A 22,057-nucleotide genomic window follows, 5' to 3' on the forward strand; every position below is an offset into this window, starting at 1 on the left:
ATTGTACAGTGTTGCTAAAGTTAAGCAACACATACCATTAACTGTTAAAGGTTTAAATCTTTCACCTGAATAACAAAAAAAGAAAAAAAAACTTGAAATTTATTATAAATTCACGTATTGCCTCACACATTACCTAACCAGAAGGAAATGAATCAAGAATACTTCACGCTGAGTATTTTCCATAAGGCGATCGTGGTCTCTTTAGCATGCGGAGCAGACGTGAGGTTATCGACGCCGCCTCACCGCTTAGGGCCGAGGGGAGGTCACGCTATCTTGGCGGCGTGAAGGGCGACCCGTTACCTGTCGTACCTAAGGGGGCCACTTAGGTCACCGCCCCCTCACTCCCGCAGCCAGGTGAGAGAAAGGAGAGAGGATTGAGGAACAGGAGGAGGAGGAGGAGGAGAGGGAAGATAAAGAGGAAAGGAGGACGAGTACGAGAAGGAAGGGAGAAAGGGAGAGTTGGATGCTGCCACGGAAGAAGAGGAAGAGGGAGAGGGAAGATCAAAAGACGAAAGGAGGACAAGTATGATGAGGAGGAAGGAAGAAAGGGAGATTTGGGTGTCGCTACGGAAGAGAAAGAAGAGGAGACGGAAGAGAAAGAAGACGAAAGAAGGGAGAAAGCGAGAGTTGGGTGCCGCCACGGAAGAGGAAGAATAGAAGAAAGATAAAAAAAAGAAGAAAGGAGGGAGAAAGCGAGAGTTGGATGCCGCCACGGAAGAGGAAGAAGAGGAGAGAGAAGATAAAGACGCAAGAAGAAAGAAAGCGAGAGTTGGGTGCCGCCACGGAAGAAGAAGAAGAGGAGAGAGAGAAGATAAAGACACAAGAAGGAAGAAAGCGAGAGTTGGGTGCCGCCGCGAGTCAGACCCTCCTCCTGTGATCGCCTCCCGCCGGCCCGCTGACCACTGCTGGCCTTTGCACGCCGCCGTCTGCCACTGCTGGACGGCGCCCTAAACTCGCTTTCAAACATGAGCGTGCACGAGCTAGCCGGTTGCCGCTTATAAGAAGAGGAGAAAATCTAGTAAGGCGTCGAGTTTTCATTGAGACCTCCTAGACATCGCACCTACGGAAAGTTTCACCTGTTGTGTAATGTCTCGTGCGTCTTGCTCTCCGCCGCTGCTGAGGAGACTGACTTGAAATAGCGTCCCACGGGTTCGAAGTCATTGGAAGATCGTTATCCTGCGTCACGGCTCATCTGTGTGCAAAGGACCCAGCCTGGCGACTCTCTGGGAAGGATCCGTGTTGTAAAGGATCGTGCATGAAGGATCTGGATCGCTGCAGGAGTCCCAGGTGTTCTGTGCTGAGAGTGAACGCCTCCCCGGCAGGAAAAAAAATGGTATGTAAGTCGAATTACAGGTTTTGCTGCGAGGTGAGTTGTGTCATTCTTCCTCCTCGCTGTCTGTTCATCTTGATAATTCTCCTTTGGCGGGAACTTGGAAATTACATGGACAGGAAGACAATGGAGGGTTGGGCGTATGGTTTATTAAATAGACATTACGTAAAAACACGCGAGGAAAAAGGGGATGTCTGTAATGGACGTGGAACCAGTTATTGCTGCCGCCGCTGCCTCCCTCTCCGCCTGTCTGCTGCCATGGACGGAATTATTGATCCATTGGAGGCACCGCCTTTGAACCTCCTCAGGTCTCGTGCAGTCTCCGGGGAATCTGTTGACCTCCCTGCATTGTGTGGCTGCCAGACAGACGTCGCAGCCCCGCACTGTAACCTTTGGGGCTTCGCAGCACTTGTTGTAGGTGACGTGGGGGCGTGACGCAGGTGTGAGGTAATATCTGTCTTCTGGCGTGTGCTGCAAGGTAATACAGGTTTTATGTTTGCGGTTTACTTTCGTACTAAGTGAAACAAAGCAAGATTCTAAAACGAGTTTGATTACAGTACTGGTCAGAGATTATTTTAACCCGAATTTAAGCGGAACGAAACAGGATTCTTTAGTAAGCTTGATTACAGTATTGCTAAGAGATTATTCCAGCCTGCATTGCAACACATGGTAGACACACACAATTAAGTCAGCACTGAGGGCTGTTTGCTCTGCGTTGTTTGTTAATACAAAAATATTACTGAGAAGGAAAGTGACGCGGCGCATGTGACACTCACTCCTCAGCGTTTGTGGTGGTGAGCGCCGCCAACACTAACCACTCTTGTACGCATCACGTGCGTGTGTGCGTGTCCGGGGCGGCACTTCTGCTCCCCTATTAGCCAGGCGCGAGTGGGACCTGTGAGTGAGGCAGTAAATAAGGGAAGGGCGTGGCGGTAGGCAGACCTTCGCTGGTGTGAGGCGTAGCGGGGCGTCGCGGCGATGTCCTGCGGAAGGGAGCTGCTGGTGATCTTAATCGAGGATCCCAGCGATAGTGAGGACGACACGGGACAGGTAAGGGAGCGGCAGGATGGTGGTGGCGGTGGTGGTCGTGGTGGCCAGTAACAGTAATAGCAGAGGTGGTATTAGTAATTAATGTTGTAATCGTGTAGCAACATTCCACAGTGTTGCTCGGAAAATTATCTTGCATTTCCATAGCTGTAAAGAATCATAGTTGATCATACGTGTTTGTGTGTGTGTGTGTGTGTGTGTGTGTGTGTGTGTGTGTGTGTGTGTGTGTGTGTGTGTGTGTGTGTGTGTGTGTGTGTGAAACAAAGATGAGGACAATACACTAAGAAAAATTCATCTAATCACTAACAACCCCAAAACTTACTGGAGGAGAAGGCATTTATAAGACAGACTGTGGGAAAGGGAGAGATCTGAGGAATGCATATGGGAAGAATACTCTGTGGAAGGAGGAATGGCAACAGGGAGAAGAAAGAACGGTGGAGACTGTAGGGGCATTCAGAGGTAGGGAGAGATGAAAGGTAACGAGAAGGGAAGAGAGAGCTGTAGAGGTGAGGAAAAGCTAGAAAGGGAGAGCTGAGAAGAGAGATGGGAAGGAACAAGAAGGTTAAAGAGAGACATTGAGGAAAGGAAAAGGAGAGGCAGTGAGAAAAAAAAGGAGGGAAGTGGGTAGGGAAGAGAGAGAGAGAGAGAGAGAGAGAGAGAGAGAGAATGGGAAGAGGAGATAGGAGAAGGTAGAGGAAGCGAACATAAGAACATAAGAGAAAGGAGAGACAGTGAGGATAGAAAAGGAGAGGCAGTGAGAAAAAAAAAGGGAATAGGGTAGGGAAGAGAGAGAGAAAAGAGGAAAAGGAGGTAGGAGAAGTTAGAGGGAGAGAACATAAGAACACGGAGACGGCGAGAGAAGGGAGAAAAGAGAGATATTTTGGAAAAGGGTAGGGAAGACAGAAAATGGGAGGAGGGAAGAGGAAATAGGAGAAGGTAGAAGAAAGAGAATATAATACATCAACCTTTGTTATACTGATTGGATGTGACGTTATCATCACAACTATCATGGGAAGTGAAAAAAAATTATCACAGGTAGCATTCATTCCGTCACGTGGGGTACCCTGAGGTGATTCTCTTTAGCATCATGTGACTTTCCTTGTGCCTTTCTCTTCCCTTCATTGACAGTCCTCCTATGCATAGATTAACGCTTCACTGCACTTACTTTCTCCCTCATGAAGGCTGTTTATTCCTGGATAATGTCTGGTTACGAGAGAGCGCCTCCTCGGTGGGAAAGGTAGCGCTCTCTCTTAGCCCTAGCCTGCACCATATGACCTCCCTGCGGCGCCATAGCTCTGTTTCTAAGTACCCTCCTTAAATAGTGGCGTTAAGAATGGAAAATTAGCAGCTCAAAAAAAAAAAAAAAAAACTCAAAGGAGGAGCAAAGAACACTTACTCATCTTTAACGAGACTTCATAACAAAACCATAACATCAAAGCCACTAGAACAAAGGTCTCTTAGTCTTGCTTGATGAGTTATCTAGCGGCATTACGAAAAGAAAATCAGGGAGTCCATCAGATAGCAACTCAAAAGAACTCAAAGAAAGAGCAAACAACAGCTATTGATCTGCAGCTCTTCATAATAACAAAACCACAATAACAAAGCCACTGGAACAGTGATAATTTGGTCTTGCATAATGAAACATCTAGCGGCACTTTGGCTTTGCATGATGAACTCCATTATCTACCCAACTAAAATGAAAGCCGTGGGCAGCAAAGGCTTGTCATGTGCCCCGGCAACATCTGACGACTCTGCGCCAAGGAGAGAAAGAAAGAGACATACCACAGATACATTAGCAGTCCGTGCAGTCCCCGGTGTGGTGCGAGGTGCATGCCGAGACACACACAGGTACAGAGGGTCACAGAACCTACACCTGGGACGAGCACTGTGTCGCGAGGCCTTGATCCCCCTGCCTCCCTGTCCGCCCCCCACCCCCCTCCCTTCCTTCTCCCTGCCACAATCGCTCCCTGCTTGACCCTACACCACCTGTCCATTGCCGTCTCAAGGTCATAAAGGTGTGGCTGGAGCTTCGTGTATCGCGCCATATGGGATGCAAGGCGTGGCCTCAAGACAAACTTGTTATGATCTGCTTTAGATGAGGGAAGGTAATCACACACATGCGGAGAGCTGTCTGCTTCCCTCATGGTCTGTAGTGATTCGGGTTGTCTTTTCTGGGTTTGTTTACGTAGGTGTGTATTGAGGATAAATGTAGTAGTGTTGGTTGTGGTGGTGGTGGTGGTGGTGGTGGTGGTGGTGGTGGCGGTGGTGGTGGCTTCTATGCGATATCTTCTATTGGTCCGTTTATGAGCAGTGTAGCGGGGCATGTTATACAGTCTCGGGGTATGGGAGGAAAAACATCTCACTACATAAAAGTTTAAAAGTTATTATTATACTAGTCTTAATGATACTTTACGGACATTTCGCGCGCAACAGCAACCTGTCCGAAACACATTACCAGCAGCACAGAACACCCGAGGCAGAATTCAGAAACACTTTGTTCTCTCACCACGACTATTTTCAAAGGCCACAGAGATGACTAGCCGGATTCTCAAGAGTGTTTCTGCTATTAATATTGTAGAAAACTTGTTAATCTGTCACTAGAACTATAATAACACCCTTAAAACCCGTGTCACCTCAACTAGAGCCTTTTGGATGTATTGGAGGTGCGGCGGTGAAATGTTTCAGTGTATGGACCTTGCTCTGTATTAACTCAAGCTGCTTCAGGCTTGCAACCACCCACCCCACACTGGCCATCGCACCGGTGGAAACTAGCCCAAGACACTGCCACAGGAAACCTTTCACCGCCTCGTTGACGGCATCTCGTGGCCTGCCAGTGTGTAGGCCATTGAGTTTTGTTGTGTAATTTAATTGTAATGTTCCTACACTCATTTCTTCATGTATACATCTTTGTCAATAAACTGTTAAAATTCAAAAAACTGTGGAGGCGATGACGATGATGTATCGCTGTACGCTGGCTTCCTCTGTGGAGGCTCAGCAGGGCCTATGAGCCTTGCTTTGGCCTTTATGAGAAATACGAATGAATAAAATATATGTATAAAAAAATGTTGAATCTCTTAAACTTAAAAATGGAAAAAGAAAAGAAAAAGGAGAGGAAAAAAGTCTCGCTGCCAAAATTAAGACGGCTGGATCCTTTTTGGTGGGAACTGGGAATGTAAATGAGAAATAATTATAAAACAAAAATATCTCCTTGGCTCTCTTAATGTTAAAAAATAAATAAAAAAATGCTAAACTCGTTGAATCATCGTCTTTATTAATGCGATTAGGGAGGAAGAGAAGCTTTGTTTCGTAAAATCCATTATGATTATGATTAAACTTATGATTAAGGAAATTATTTTAAGCTTGAAAAAGAAATGTATAAAAATGCTTAGCGTGTTATCATTATCGACGCTTTTATTTTGAAAGGAGAGAGAGAGAGAGAGAGAGAGAGAGAGAGAGAGAGAGAGAGAGAGAGAGAGAGAGAGAGAGAGAGAGAGAGAGAGAGAGAGAGTAGGTGTTCAAAAAAATATTTCAGCCATAAACAAAAAGATAGAGATAAAAAAAAAAAAAAAACTAACCTTTGCAAAGTCACACTACAATTGTTAGCTATTAAAGCCCTCACGACATCAGGGGTTTGGCGAGCGTGGAATTCTGTGTTGCCAGTTTTATTACGCAGAACTGAGGCTCCTACCTGTGCAATGCCTGACCCCGGTGCCAGTCACGTGACGAGGGTGCTCTAAAGTCAGGTAATGCTGATGGTCCTGTTACTGCTGCTTCTGTTGCTACTGATTATTGTTGTTGTTGTTGTTGTTGTTGTTGTTGTTGTTGTTGTCATCGTTCTCCTCCTCCTCCTCCTCTTCCTTCTTCTTGTTCTTGTTCTTGTTCTTGTTCTTGTTTTTGTTCTTCTTCGTCGTCTTTTTATTATTATTATTATTGTTAATATTATAATAATAATAATAATAATAATAATAATAATAATAATAATAATAATAATAATGATAACAATAATGCAAATAATAATTTTATTATCATTATTATTATTATTATTATTATTATAATTATTATTATTATTATTATTATTTTGTTTACCATTCTCTCTCTCTCTCTCTCTCTCTCTCTCTCTCTCTCTCTCTCTCTCTCTCTCTCTCTCTCTCTCTCTCTCTCTCTCTCTGTGTGTGTGTGTGTGTGTGTGTGTGTGTGTGTGTGTGTGTGTTGTTAACCTTATGATTTCCGACATTACTGCAACATTAAGAAAAAAATTAAGATCGGCAAAACTATACATTCTCCACGGAGGGTGTGTTTGTGGGAGCTGTTCCTGAGACATCGGAGGCGTTCTGGGGGGCTGTGAGAGAGTCCTTCTACAGATAGTGTGTGTTAGGGTCGGTGGGGTGGTCAGGTGAAGGAGGCTGCGGGGACAAGTGAGGGTGAGGTGGTGAGCAGCAGTAAGGCAGCGTCTGAAAGGTGAATTGGTAACTCGCGTGCTATCGGTTGATGGTTTGTCTCAAGCGAACTTGCGTCAGTCTGGCGTGGGCCATCCTGTTGGACGGGAGGGGATGCCGCCCGTCTGTTTTCTTTTCCTTTGAAAGGGAAATCTGGTCTATTTGGAGTGCTTTACTACTCGAGGATTTACTCTAAAGTGTGCGTAACGATGTGGTGAAGCGTGTGACACAGCTGGGTGACTCGTGGTGCTAGGAGAACGAGGCCTGAAGCTGGTGTGTGAGGTGGCCACGGCGTCAGTTGGCCTGGCGGGGTCTGCTCTGTTCGTGGTGTGGTGCCGGTTCGAAGTTGAACACGTATAATCACTGTGCTCCCTGGAGGGTGTTATGCTGTCTACGTAGCCCCCGTGCCGTCCACCACTGCCTCATCCCAACCACCGCTGTGCAAGGTAAGGCTGGCTCGAGTCCCCCAGTAACCTCCCATTCTGCAACACCTGGCCGTGGTCTTCGGGGTCGAGAGGTCCTCTTTAATCCTGCCACCCGTATGCTGAGTCCAGCCTCTCCTCCACTCACATCCAACATCCACTCCACCATTTGTGTCCACCTGAGCATCGGTGTAAGGCGTGCGAGGCGTGGTGTGTGGTGTGGCGGGGAAATCTAGTCCAGTCACCTTCGGGAGTCGCTGTAGAATGGCGAATGTTGGCCTATTTATGACGCTGTGTGCTCGTCCCCTGTCCACGCCACCACATGTCCCTCTCACATTCTTACCATTGTGTTCTCAGACGTTGTGGTGTTTCGTTATTATTTTTAGTGACCGCAGATATTACTAGTTAGGTTCTTATGGTGTTTTTTCCCCTACGGCAGTCTTGTTAAATTGAGTAAATGCATGACTTCCAGTGTATTCTGTTGGAAGTTGTTACATTAAGATGCTCTTTAAGAATACGGATCTAAAAGTCACATAGGTAATAAACACAGGGTTAGATTATTTACTGCATCTCTGGCGACGTGGCACGGAAAGCCAATAGTGCAGTGGTAGCGGTGAATGTGTCATATATACACACATTTCAGAGCTGTATAGATCTGCTACATGCATATTTTTCCTTTGGTCCATCACCTGGTCAGTATTCATAATTTCCCGGAATGTCAGGAGTGAGTGAGTTGGTCCAAGGCAAGCAAGTGGACGGCGGGGAGCGGGGATGGGGGAGAGAACCACCCACTGATGACGGGGCCTGAGAACCCACCGTGTCTGTGCTTGCAACGGAGCAACAAATGGGGCTGAGTGTTGGCGTGTGTGGTAGTGAGGCGAAGACTGGTTTTCACTCTTATCTGCTATGTTATGATGGTCGTTACCTGGTTAGTTAGTGTAGCTTTAATAGTTTAAAGGCCTTTTGTGAACTCAAGCAGCAAGCAGCGAGGTGAGAGGGAGGGAGGGAGACCTTACGATGCTCAGAGTTGCCAGACAGTTACGTTGCTGTATTCGATTATTTATCTAAAGCAATTGGCGTAGAGTACATAACCATAACTGGTGTTGAGATGGAGCTGTTGGCAAGCTGCTGGAGAAGGTGCATGAGTGGCAGAACCTTGATAAGACACTGGTACTGCTCCCTCTCTCCCTCTCTCCCTCACTTCCTCGGTGCAGCAGCAGGCGACCCCTCACCAACCCATCTGGCGAGACCGTTGCTGAGGTGAAAGAATGAGGCAGACAGAAAAAAAAATAATCCCCATCACATATATTTTTTTTCTCAACACTGAACGGGATTAGTGAACAGCCTCATGGAAGGTCACGTTTAGCCGGTATCAATCCACATGTATGAAATTAATCCACGGGGACTCAGTTGTGGAATTGCAGTCTGTAGTGAGGAAAGGAGATGCTTTTTGCGTAGGTGTGTTTTCATTCCTTTTTTGTCTTTGTCTTGCCTTCTCCTTGGCGACCAGCTGTGTCTTGACCGAGTTGTTGCAGTGTTTCTGTTGTTGTTTGGTTTCCTTTTCCTTCTCTAATTTTTTTTATTTCGTTTTTTTTTCTTTCTTCGTTATTCTTCTCTTGCTTTCTTCTTTCGTTTTCTCTTCTTTTCTTATTTCGTTTTCCTTCTCTTTTTCTTATTTCGTTTTCCTTTGTTCTTTTTTATTTTTTCTTCTCTTGTTTTCTCCTTATTTCACTTTTCTTCTCGTTTTCTATTTTTTTTTTCTTTGCTCGCTCCGTCCTGCTCGTTCCGTCCTCATTTAATTCAGGGTTACCACAGCCAGCCTTACGAAGCCTCAGGACAGTCACTGCAGGTCAGACTAAGGTTTCTTGCTGGTTACACGTGGAACGCAGGCAGCTGAAAAAAGGAAGAATAGTGTTAACAGACGCAGCTTTGGTTGGTTGGTTAGTGGTCGTTACGCAGCAAGAGTAACCAAGAGGCGCAGTCCTGGGACAATCTTGGGTCATCTTGTTGAATGGGAATGGCATTGTGACATCTGAATAACCCTGTGTAATTTTACGGGCAAGAAATAAAAGTAGATTATGAAAAGAATGAAGTATTGGATCAGTTGTGTTTGCAGTCATTGGTGTCTCAATTTTTATACAGTAAACTTGGATCATATAATTTTTAGTAAGATTTAGAAATCATAATAGAAGGAAATGATGGCCGCTTGTCTGTAGGATGTTATGGCGTCTGTGCCATTGTTCATCCCTTACAAATGTCAAAATATAAGTTACATTGTTCCGAATCCTTCCCTTATTTTCTTGTGTTCTTGCCTTAATTTTTTTTTATTCTTATCTCGAGTCACTAGGGAACTTTAATTTATAGATGACGTATTCTTGCATCTTCCCTTATTTCCTTATGTTCCCGAGTCACTAGGGAGCTTTAAAAGAAGATCAGAGAAATTTATGGATGACAGCATAACTTCACTTATTTTCTTATTTTCTTACGAATCGTCCTCAGTGGTTGCAGGGTCCAGTCATTGAGTAACCATGAACATAAAGAGCTGAATTCTTTACACTGCCCACACTGCAGTACCTTTACCTCCGCCTGTATGAGTACCAGGTGACTAGCGTGTTCCTAATTTGGTGTGGTATGAGCCGGGAGGTGAGCCGGATTTTGGACAGGCTATGAGGAAAGTGTGGTAATCCTCTGATGCTCACCATTGCTATCTGTGCCAAAAAATATCGGTTGAATAAGCGAGAGAGGATCCGTGAATAAAGGAGGGAAGAGAAACGTGGAATTCTCTGTGCATCTTTGTCGATATCATGTGTGTGTGCGTGTGTGTGTGTGTGTGTGTGTGTGTGTGTGAAGTTCCTGTCAATGTTAGCAGAGGAAAGTCAATATAGACAGATTCTGCTGACGAGACAGACACACACCAGATGTCACTTAGTATTGACCATGATTCACAAAACACACACACACACACACACACACACACACACACACACACACACACACACACACACACACACACACACACACACCACCCAAATTACCTTACATGTATTTTTAGATAGCTTAGTTTATCATGAACAGCCTTGGAATCACATTTAGCTATACTACTATTATTTTTTTCTTTCCATTTTTGTATCTACTGTATAACCTTGACTGTACCTAACGACGCCATGGCCTTGTGAAGATGTGGCCGGTTAGTTATCATTAGTCATCACAAGTCGAGTAACCTGCTCTTCTTTCCTCTTGTGTTTTGTGTTTGCTATCTTAAGTTCTATGATAAGCTGACAATCTTCATACAAATCCTGACAATTGATAGGCGCTTCGGGGGACCAGAGGAATTAATACTTTCAATGCGATATACACCTCAACACTAGAAGACCTGTACAAGACACTTAAAACCACTTAAAAAATAAGAAAGGAAGAAAATGCGATTATAGGAGTACGTTTTCTAATTGAGTACCATACAAACTTTGACAACTGATAGGCTTTCCGGGGACCAGAGGACTTAACACTTTCATAACACTAGGAGACCTGTACAAAACATATACAAACGCCCACAAGAAAGAAAAATGCGATTAAAAGAGCAGGTGTTCTAAGTACCCAACACTAACCTAGCCCTTTCCCTGCGACAAGCAACAGTTCACACCACAGGAAGCACTACATGAAATCTTTACAAGAACCTACAAGAAAGGCAAATAGATTACAAGAATAGTTTACCCAATACATAGCCAGTAACATATTCAGAGGCGGCTGTAGAGCTTAAAAGAAGATACCTGTGTAGTTTATCATCAAAGAACCTTGTGTCAAATAATGAAAGAGTTAAAACAAACCAACACATCACACACTCCAGACGCAAAAAGTGAGTCTGGTATGTTTCTGGACTTCTGACCGTGACTGTACCTGCATCGTTTTTCCAGCCTGACTTATGGGACTTCTCTGACTTCTCTCATCCAGTTAAGAAGACGCCAGGTGAATGCATCCAGGCTTTTCGGCGAGACAGACACACAGACGCCCGGGGATCAGTACTGCGGGTTGCGTTATGAGAGAGCGAGGTTAATTTTGTCTCTTTTCAGCTGCCGGACTGCTTTACGAGACTGTTAAGGAAAAATGTCTAAAAAAAACTTGTGGGTGATGTAAAAAAAACTGTAGTGACTGTGGTGTAAAAAAAAAATGATTATGGGAAAAATAGAACTTACTGGTGGTTATAGGATAAAAATTTGTTGGTGGGGAATAATAGAAATCTTGTAGGTGATTATGGGAAGAAAAACTCGTCTGGTAGTGAAAGGGTTAAGCACACGAACATTTTCTTGTAAGAGAGAGGGAGAGTTCAGAGAATTTGATAAAAAGAGTACTGACACATGTTTTTTTGCATTAAGTTTCTGCCAGTCACTAGTGGATTTGTAGATATTTTTGCTAATAGAAAAATAAGGTCTGGTTGTATTAATTGCTCAAGTACTGCCTTGCGAGGGGGGAAATACTCACCCCCCCTTTTTTTTTTTTTTCTCGTGAAGTTCTTCACGATCAGTGGTGAACTAGAATATTCTTATGCAAATGTTAGGTTAGGTTGAATGATTATTTTAAAACCCCTTCACAGCTATGGTCGTATTTGATAACATTCAGAGCAGTATAGAGTATAATTTTCACGGACATATGGGGAATAGAAAGAATAAGATGTTCATTTTCTATTTCCTGTGCTACAAAATAATATACTCTAGTACAAAAATATATCTGGAAAATGCTAGAGGATTATGGAAAAAATATCCTCACTGAAAGGGTTAAGGGAGGGTAGTCTGCATAGAACACTGACCTTTTTTTTCACCTCAAGTTGCAGCAATCGATGGTGGACGTGAATATGTTAATGGCAGTGGCTGTGGCGGGAGTAGCGAGGCGAAAGGCAGCTTGCGGTCAGGTGGTCAGGCGGGACGTTCAGGTCGAGTCGTAGCCATGGAGACCAGAGCAGCCATTCTTTACTCCGCTAAAAAATGCTCCACTTCATTCTGACCACAGGAAATAAGTGAACGATTTTCCGTGACCTGTGGGACCGTCAGGGGAGGCTGCGGGGGTCACGGCGTCGTCTGGTGAAGGTATAGGTTAGGTTAGGTATTGAGGTCAGGCTGCCTTGTGTTCGCATGCTGGTAGTGTGAGGCAGAGGACGTCTCGTGATAGGACAATGCTGGACCAGGGACTATCCAGAGAGAGAGAGAGAGAGAGAGAGAGAGGGGGGGGGGGATCTGGATAGCCTGCCATGTTACGTCCTCCGGTTATCAGAAATATTACATTATCACGGTGTTTTAGTGAAGTTTGTCTCGTTGATGCTGTTTGATCTCGGCTTTATAATAGCAGGAGTGACAGTTGACAAAGCCGATGTTCGCAAGAGTGGAGGAATGCGGTAGTGTGTTGAGGGTAGAGGCTCACAGCTGGGAACAGGGTGCGGTGTCTTGTGGCGGTAGTGTGGGTCTCTCTCTCTCTCTCTCTCTCTCTCTCTCTCTCTCTCTCTCTCTCTCTCTCTCTCTCTCTCTTTCTCTCTCTCTTTCTCTCTCTCTCTCAGGTCACAGTTGACCGTTTCATGCAGAATATAAATACAGTGAAAGGGTTTGACAAGGACACGCAGTATTTTATTTATTTATTTATTTATTTGTTTGTTTGTTTGTTTGTTTGTTTATGTATTAATTTTGCTGACAGATATCGAACAGTAACGTGTGTGTAGGAAAAAAAGTAAATAAATAATGTACACCACCACCACCGCCACCGCCACCATGACCTTTGCTACTGTTACTATTACAAAAGCTTAATTGCAGTAATCCTAAGGTGAAACTCTCCAGTATCTGAACGTGTTGCGTCAAGCAGGTCAGGGGAGTTCAGGGGATGAGCAGTCGACCTCTGCTAAAAATTCCCATTCCCGTAGGTGACTGTCGCCCATTCCTCAGGTGTCACTGGCTACAACTGACCACAAACCTGTTCCAGCAGTCCACGCCACACTTGCCTCTTATCTTCGCCCACCCACCACACCCACCACACCCACCACTGCCTCACCCACCCATCCACTCACCGCCCAACCCTCCATACTTACATTGCATTAACCACCCATCTGCTCAATCAGTCTAATCACCTTTGAACTCTCTTCTGTCTTAACCTACTATACTATCTAACCTACTGTGCTACCTTACCTAACCTAAACTAAACTGAACCTAACCTAACCTCACTGAACCTACTCACTATCCAACTTTCTACTGTTTCACCCATCTGCTCACTCACTCACAGGACTCACTATCTTATTCACCATCCAGCCTGTACTGTTACTGCCTCACCCTCCCACCTACCACCTCACTCGCTCACTCACTCACTCTCTAAACCTAATGAAATAATAAAATGAGAGAAAAAAACAGCAGGGTCGAAGTTTTAATGACCACAAAAATCGAGGTTTCGACAAGATTTCGTCTCAAAAGATGTTGGTCCTCCATCTGTGAAGTTTGCCCCTTAAAAACTTGGTAAACTGCTGCCTCTTGATTCAGAAATGGAGACACCACCACCACCACCACTACCACCACCACCACCACCCTGAACCATTGGAGCTTTCCATATTCGGGGGGTCGTGCCTCACTAGTATAGCAAAGGTCGTTAAGGTTTAAGAGATCTTGAAAGTGTTGCACGAGCTTGTATGGAAAACTTGCTCTGAGAGGGTGGCGTGTGGCGCCGGCCAGACCCAGACCCACCTGAGCTGTACCTGGCTGGCGGGAAAAGAGAGAGAGAGAGAGAGAGAGAGAGAGAGAGAGAGAGAGAGAGAGAGAGAGAGAGAGAGAGAGAGAGAGAGAGAGAGAGAGAGGAAAAAAAGAACTCGCATGGTTTTATCCGTTATTGACTGACTTAGCAAGAAAGGAACGTGAAACTTCCTGAAAAAAAAGTGAAAAAAAATGGGTACATGTTATCGTGAATTCGGTAGAGAGAGAGAGAGAGAGAGAGAGAGAGAGAGAGAGAGAGAGAGAGAGAGAGAGAGAGAGAGAGAGAGAGAGAGAATCCCACTAACGTAATTGATTTCTGACTCTAACTATACAGCAGGAGTGGCTTGCCGCAGTATGGTAATAGGTTTTTTAAGGGAGTGAAAAAAGGCTGGAGGTAAACATGTCTGCTTGTTAGGTATGCTTAAGGAAGAACTTACAAATGTGAAGGAGAGCGAGAATTATTGATGTGTTTACCTTCACCTGCACACCTGAGCACCTCTCCTTCACACCTGTGAGCTCTACGTGTAAGGTGCTGCTCTCTTACACTCACCCTGGCCTCCTAACACCTCACACTGCAGCCTCACACTCCATCCTCACACTCTGGCTTCCTAACACCTTACACCCAAGCCTCACTGTGGCCTCCTAACAATTTACACTGCAGCCTCACACCTCACACTCCGGCCTCACACTCTGGCCTCCAAACACCTCCCTATCCTCGCCATTCACTCTTCTTTCTGTCACTCGCATTCTCTCCCTTCTTCCCACCCCTTTTGTCCTCCCTGAGTGACCACAACGGTGAAGAGAGGCAGGACTGGACCTTGGCGCGACGAGAAAGTTGGTCAGCTCTCACTCGCCGCCAGCACCTTACCTGGTACTCTCATTTGTCGCGTCCATCTCGCTCAATCTGTCCGTCCAGGGAAGGGCGAACACCAGTGCAGTCTTGTTGGTGTGGTCTTGAATGTTCTTGCCTGATAGTGTCTTACTGCTACTGGTACGGCTAATGTTGCTGCTACTAATGGTGTTAAGATTGCTATCACCCATTCTGTTGCTGCTTCTACTACTACTACTACTACTACTACTACTACTACTACTACTACTACTACTACTACTACTACTACTACTACTACTGCTACTATACTACTACTACTACTACTATTAGATACTACTGAGATCATATCAACGCCACTATTACTATTATTGCTGCGACCACCCTCCAACACACACACACACACACACACACACACACACACACAACACACACAGAGGCTTTGCTATACTTAGGCCGACACAACAGGGCATTGACTTCGAGGTGGAGGAGGGAGAAGCAGGGTAGGAGGAGGAGGGGGAGGCGGAGTAACAGCCGTAAGTAAGCACACCATAAACAGTCTTTGTATATCTTCTACTGAGTTCACGCCCTTAATTGACCCCAGAGAGAGATTTTTTTTTTTTCTTTTTTTTTTTTTTTTACAACCTCCGAGGCTTTTAAGATAGACGTGTTATTCTTCTCGTGTTATTGTTACCCCGGAGACACTCGAGAAGCCTGTAGTGGTGAGCAAACTGAAAACTAGGGGTTCTTTTAAGCCTAACGCCCCCTAAACCTTGTAATCCACACTCCCAAATACTGATGTGATCTGGGGGCAAGCTAAGGCGTGTTTTTCACCAGCTGTCACTAAAGTAATGATCATAATTTTGTTTCCGCTTGGAGGCATAGACGCTTGAACAAAAGAAGCAGGTATCTAATAAAATAAAAGACAAATGTGAACGTTCTCATGACGGCAAGGGGGATACAAGGTGAACTTTTGAACCGGATAAGGTCAATGTTCTAGGCCCCTCGGATTGGCATAGGAGAAATAGGCAAATTTACTAGATATATTAAGATACTTGTTGGTCAGTAAGAAAGGTATCTGCTACACTACCTACTGCCATTAGTAAAGTATGTGTAGAAGAACAGGATAGGGCAAAGTAAGGTCCCTCCCCACCTACCTATCCATTCACCTCATTGCATTCATCGTATCTTTGGCCTCAGTGTGAAGAGAGTAGAGGCCGCGGCTGTACCAAAGAGCGTTAGGCAAGTGTTGGTGTGCGGAGGAGCCTTGTGTATTCATGAATGCTTGAGTGATGGGAGAGAGTCGTTACCAGGAGGGGGGAAGGACGAAAAAGAAAAGACGTGGGAAGTTAGTGAAAGGTGGGAGACGGAGAGACGATACATACTGCGACCCAGAGAGGAGTTGGGGAGAGGCTGGGATGAGGCAGTCAAATAAGGGCTAATGAATGAAGGGAGAAAGTGAGAGGTTAAAGAGACGAAAGTGAAGGTGAGGAATGGGAGAGGAAGGTGAAGTATAGGAGGGACCTGGTGGAGAGGCGACAAGTTATGGGGTGTTTTCATAGAGGCTGAGGTTGAGTGGGGCAGCGTATACAAGAGCTTAAGGCTGTGAAAAGATCAGTCGGTCTACTCAAAGCTAGTACTTGTCATCATCAGCCATAAATCTATCAGGCCTTTCTCTCCAAGGCTTTCTGTCGTGTCTGCGTGTACTGCGTGGCTACTCGCGGCTGGCTCCATTTCGCTCATTCCGCCGCCCTATTTGTGAACCAGTTTCTGCCAGGACTGTTCCCTGTATCTGGTTTTAATCTCGAACCCATTCCTACAAGTGCCTTTCTTCTCCCTCCCCAAGGCAGCGAGGTGATGTCCATTAGCCCGCCGGAACACGAGGGACGGTGCCACACCAGCAGACAACGTTTTTGTGTGGTACTTTTTCCGTGAGCGCCGCCAGTGTGTCCCGCAGGCAAGACTCACGGGGAAATTCTTGGTCGCGGAGATTACTTTTGATTATACGTTTGGGAAAATTGATGTTTTTAACGTTGCACACAGTATAACAGAAAACATTGTACGTACCATACATGTTCATCAGTTCTACATTACAGAATTTCAAAGATTTACTAAGAAATACATGCCAAAGGTAGCTTCTACGAATAATTTATCCCACAAGTCTTCTCCCGCGGAAGTTGAATTCACAGAAAGTTTGATCGCCGTTGGAGGCGCATTGTGTACACTGGGGCTGCGGGGATCACGAGACTGACGCTTGGTGAGTGATGAGTGATGAGTCCTCACCCTGGCGTGCCTTCCTTAAGCCTGGCGGGATTGCAATGAAGATTCAAGACCTTCAAATCCATGCGTGATTCCGCCGCTGCCAGCCGAGTCACGCCTCGCGGACCGCTGGCGTTCCTCACGAGATTGCCGGAGAGCCGTTAGAGGGATGCTGGTGGGGCACTTGTGAGTAAAAAGTGAGGTAGGGGCCCGGCAGGAGTGAGGTGTACTATATATATATACCCTCTTCCTCTTAAGTGTGGCTAGGACCTTCGTCACGTTGGTTGACTCAGGGCGGGGCCATGAGTGTCTGAGGTGGCGATACGGAAGTTCCCTTCTCCATAGGAACCAATACACCATTCCCCTCCTGCTTTTTCTCGCCTTGACCAGACACGGACGACGAGAGCTGTGTCGTGTGGATGTCCGTTTATTCTGGAGCTCAGCGCTGTCACTATATCCAACACTGCGTGGGTCAAATTAGCACACGACTGAGGAAACGTTTGGTAGTATGCAATTATTTCTCACGTGAATCCAAAAGCCCAGTGTGTGAAACTTAATGGGTGAACTTACTGATGTGGACAGTGGTGTGTGATGATGGCATGAGTGTGTGTAATAATAATAATAATAATAATAATAAACGGTTTATTATTTAGGCAGTTGACAAACTGAAAATGTACATAGGGGATGGGGAAAAACTTAACATTAATCCTAACGGTAAGACTAATCTAGGAGGGGAAATACTATTGATTGATGGCTCGCACCATGGTGGGAATCGCACTGAGTCTGTGTGTGTGTGTGTGTGTGTGTGTGTGTGTGTGTGGTTGAAGGTGAAGCGCTGCCCAGGTGTCACGTGATTAGTGTGAGGGGACCTGAGGATGTAGTGGTGGTGGTGTGTTTGAGCGAAGAATGCCGGCAGATCTTAGCTTCAGGCGACCCCCGGGGCACCACCACAAAGCCCAGGCGACACACACGCACACACACACACACACACACACACACACACACACACACACACACACACACACACACACACACACACACACACACACACACGGCAAGGACATTATTTTTCTATCACGCGTTACTGTACCAGACCATATAATAGATTAATAAATGATCTATAAATATAAGGCCAAAATAAGCAGCGTGGAAAAACGAGAGAGAGAGAGAGAGAGAGAGAGGAGAGAGAGAGAGAGAGAGAGGAGAGAGAGAGAGAGAGAGAGAGAGAGAGAGAGAGAGAGAGAGAGAGAGACGAAGCATGAAAGTACCGCAAGAAAACAATAAATACAAAAATAATGATAAAAAAAAATCTTATCTAGAAACTCTGCGTATACATTGCCATGAAGGTCGCGTGAGAGAGAGAGAGAGAGAGAGAGAGAGAGAGAGAGAGAGAGAGAGAGAGAGAGAGAGAGAGAGAGAGAGAGAGATAGTCATTTAGGTTATGAATAGCTACGTAATACTGTGATTTCTCTTGACGCAGGTGATTGTTCAGGTGAGAGTCAATTCCACGCAGCAGGATGAGGAAGAGGAGGAGGAGGAGGGGGAGGAGGAGGAGGAGGAGGAGGTGGAAGAGGAAGAGGAGGAAAAGGGAAACCGGAAATGCCTAAGTTCTGTCCCACCGTTATGTGTCCGTGGTCTCTCTCTCTCTCTCTCTCTCTCTCTCTCTCTCTCTCTCTCTCTCTCTCTCTCTCTCTCTCTCTCTCTCTCTCTCTCTCCCTCTCTCTCTCTCTCTCTCTCCAAAAAAAAAAACATGAAAACTCAGGATTAAAGAAAGTTCAGTGTTCAGTAAGTCGCCCTTCGTTGTTCCTCCTCCTCCTCCTCCTCCTCCTCCTCCTCCTCCTCCTCCTCCTCCTCCTCCTCCTCCTCCTCCTCCTGCTCCTCCTGCAGTAGGGATGACGTATTGGCTTTTGAACTGGGCGTGAAGTGGAGCGTGGCGTGTGAGGGCAGGTCGTGGCGGTGAGGGGGAGGGTGAGGATAAGGGCGGGGTGAGGGTGAGGGTGGGGGTGGGGGGGGGTGGGGGCAAGGACGTGTCCAGTAACATACCCGTCCTATCGTGGCTTTGTGCAAGGCTGGTAAAAACTCGAAAAAAGTTGCTGTTTTATATATTTTTGGTAGTATTAGTATAAATATTTAACTTCTTATTTGTATACGTATCCAAGTGAGTGATGTTTAACCCTTTCACTGCCGCACATTCTTTTCCCATAATCCCCTTGCAAGTTATCACACACTTCTATACTAAAAGAAGTTAAATATTCACGTAGCGTAGAAAATAGAAAATTAATCTTGTATCCTTCCTTTAGTTCATCTGTTCATGCAAACTCTATTTTCATACCGCTCTTAGTGTTACAAATATTAAGACTAGCACTAAAAGGGTTATTATGGTGATGTTATAGTGTAGTAATGGTGCTTGCTGACCGTTTAGAGGGTTGAGTTGGTGGTGGTGGTGGTGGTGGTGGTGGTGGTGGTGGTTAGGAAGAACAAAGGGAGCCACCTGTGAAATTAAGCACGTATTATTGGGAAACATTTGACCTGGTATAAGCTTGAGTGATGGGAATGCAGTACTCTCTCTCTCTCTCTCTCTCTCTCTCTCTCTCTCTCTCTCTCTCTCTCTCTCTCTCTCTCTCTCTCTCTCTCTCTCTCTGCGTGTGTATCAGCGGTGTTGTTACCTGAGGATTAACATTTTTCTCTGCTGTAAAAATAGTTCACCAACTTTTCGCTATTTTTCCTGCATTTCTTATACCAGATTAGGGTTTCCCCAATAGTACAAGTTAGGTTAGGTCAGGTTTTTGAAGGGGAAAATAGAGGAAATAACATTACTTAAAAATAGAACAGGTAGGGGGAAAAAAAAACGTACGAGTAATTTGAATTGTCTTATAACTTTGATACACACTCCTTCCCTCGGGATGTGTAACCTAGTAGTCAGGAAAAAGAAAAGAAAAAAAGAACGAAAAATAGAAGCTTTGGAAGTGGTCTGTGTAAGAGAAGAAGAAAGCTGAGACGAGGGGAGGGTAACAATGTGTGTGCGATAACATTCTCCCCTTTCCAGTGTGTGTGTGTGTGTGTGTGTGTGTGTGTGCAAAAAGCCAGTCAGTCTACACAAGGCAGCCCTGTTTGCCCACCACCACCTTTCATCTACCTCCATAAATCTCATTATTTAAAGCTTTCTATCGCATGTGTGTTCGCTTCCTGACTCCCAAGCGTGCTCCACTCATCCACTACCCTATTTGTGGACCAGTTCCTGCCTAACTCTTCCTTTAGTCTGTGTACATCCTGCTTGGACTTATGACTTCGATTCCTAGTATACTCATTTTCTATAAGACCTTACTAATATCGACCTTCCGGAAAATAAGTAACTACATTTAACCCGTTTACTGCTATGACCATCCTTAACCATCATTAACCTTCCTAGCACTGTAAAAAATGGTTTGTATAGCGGCACATGAAAAGGAAGGAGAAAATGGAAGGTTAATCTTATCTTTATGTTGCAGAAATATTTATAAAAGCTTAGCACAAGAATAGTGTCTAAGAAGTTATAGGTATCGGAGGGAAAAATGTGAGCTTTGAAAGGGTTAAATATATCAGTTAGATCATCCAGTCTCCTTTATCACTGGAAACTGGTGTAACAAGGATCGTTTAGTCAAAGAACCTCAATTTATGAAGAGTTTTAAACATCAAGAGATCCTCAGACTCTTGTTGTAGGGTAATAGAAAAAAACCTAACCTAATAAAGAACACTCTCACTACTGTAGGAACAAAGGGAGTATCATTTATAGTCCGTACGAACAGCTACAGTAGTGAAGATGTGTGCGGGTGGGTGAGACTGAGGCCCGTGTGAGGGTACAGCGGACTCAGAAGGGAGGAGGAGGAGGAGGAGGAGGAGGAGGAGGAGGAGGAGGAGGAGGAGGAATAAGGCGCCGCGCTAATGGAAGGTAGCCTGCCTGACCTGACGCTATGATTCACCACCGCCAGGGAAGGAGAGAGAGAGAGAGAGAGAGAGAGAGAGAGAGAGAGAGGAGGAGAGAGAGAGAGAGAGAGAGAGAGAGAGAGGCCCCCACGCACCGCACCTCAATCACTCATCCCGCTATAGACAAAAGGCTGAAAGAGAAATTTATAACTGCTATTCCTCATTCTTCCACGTCCCATTACAAAACTGGTTGAGGGACTGCCAGGCTGGAGGGACGAACGGCCTTGTCGGCGCCTCGGGGTTCCGTCGGTCAATGCTAAACCCAGACCGACCCCCGACGCAAAGCCCCGACAACACCCAGCCCGCCTCAGGTCAGTTGGGTGCGATTTACGATGAAATTTTTCGGTCCCAGCCGCGCCTCGTCCACCGCCAACGCGTTGTCCTTTGAAGTGATTGGCGCGTCTCGTAAAGTTCTGGTAGATTATAGAGTTTTTCCGTGTAAAGACTCGAAGGAGGTTGTGTTTGAGGAAGAGAGGCGGTGTAGACTGTGTGCTGCTTCCTGAGAGAGAGAGAGAGAGAGAGAGAGAGAGAGAGAGAGATGAGAGAGAGAGAGAGAGAGGAGAGAGAGAGAGAGAGAGAGAGAGAGAGAGATAGAAGAGAGAGACCATTCGACCGAGTATATTTTTGTTTACACATTCATCAGTTCCCCTGCCTCTTATCATGAAGAAGAAAGATCGTTAGTGCGTGTATGTGCGTGTATGTGTGTGTGTGTGTGTGTGTGTGTGTGTGTGTGTGTGTGTGTGTGTGGCTGGCCAGTGAGCAGGCGGTAGAGACACTTTAAGACTTAACCATTCAGCACCCTAGAATTCAGGGACGTTAGGTTAGGGGAGAAGGGGACTTGGGAAAGCTGAGCAGGAGTTGCCAGACCCAAGCTTGCTCTTAGCCTTCATACCTTTGGAATATCGAAGGAGGAACAAGTAGAGTGATCAGGTGTGTGTGTGTGTGTGTGTGTGTGTGTGTGTGTGTGTGTGTTAGGAGGGTAAAGGTAGGGAGGTGTGTATAGGGGAGCGATATGTATGGAAAAAGCAGGAAATACAGGTATTGATGTGGCTTCTGGTGAC

The 22,057-nt window shown here is 45.6% G+C and overlaps 1 protein-coding gene and 1 long non-coding RNA gene across 6 annotated transcripts in view; one reads left to right on the forward strand and one right to left on the reverse strand.

The window, feature by feature from the left end:
* The first annotated feature begins 1,240 nt into the window (after positions 1-1,240).
* LOC135089148 (klarsicht protein-like) overlaps positions 1,241-22,057 on the forward strand; it is a 321,886-nt gene continuing 301,069 nt past the window's right edge. For all 4 annotated transcript variants that reach the window (XM_063984433.1, XM_063984434.1, XM_063984436.1 and 1 more), the window contains exon 1: positions 1,241-1,333. In XM_063984433.1, coding sequence (XP_063840503.1) covers positions 1,256-1,333 — 78 coding nt within the window. In that variant the 5' untranslated portion in view covers positions 1,241-1,255. The remainder of the gene's footprint in view (positions 1,334-22,057) is intronic.
* LOC135089150 (uncharacterized) overlaps positions 8,524-22,057 on the reverse strand; it is a 48,643-nt gene continuing 35,109 nt past the window's right edge. For both annotated transcript variants that reach the window (XR_010261396.1, XR_010261397.1), the window contains exons 2-4: positions 12,037-12,304; positions 11,130-11,254; positions 8,524-9,128 (exon numbers count right to left, since the gene is read on the reverse strand). This is a non-coding gene — a long non-coding RNA (uncharacterized LOC135089150). The remainder of the gene's footprint in view (positions 9,129-11,129; positions 11,255-12,036; positions 12,305-22,057) is intronic.

Source organism: Scylla paramamosain, chromosome 32, assembly GCF_035594125.1.
Source record: "Scylla paramamosain isolate STU-SP2022 chromosome 32, ASM3559412v1, whole genome shotgun sequence".
In the NCBI taxonomy this organism is placed as follows: Eukaryota; Metazoa; Arthropoda; class Malacostraca; order Decapoda; family Portunidae; genus Scylla; species Scylla paramamosain.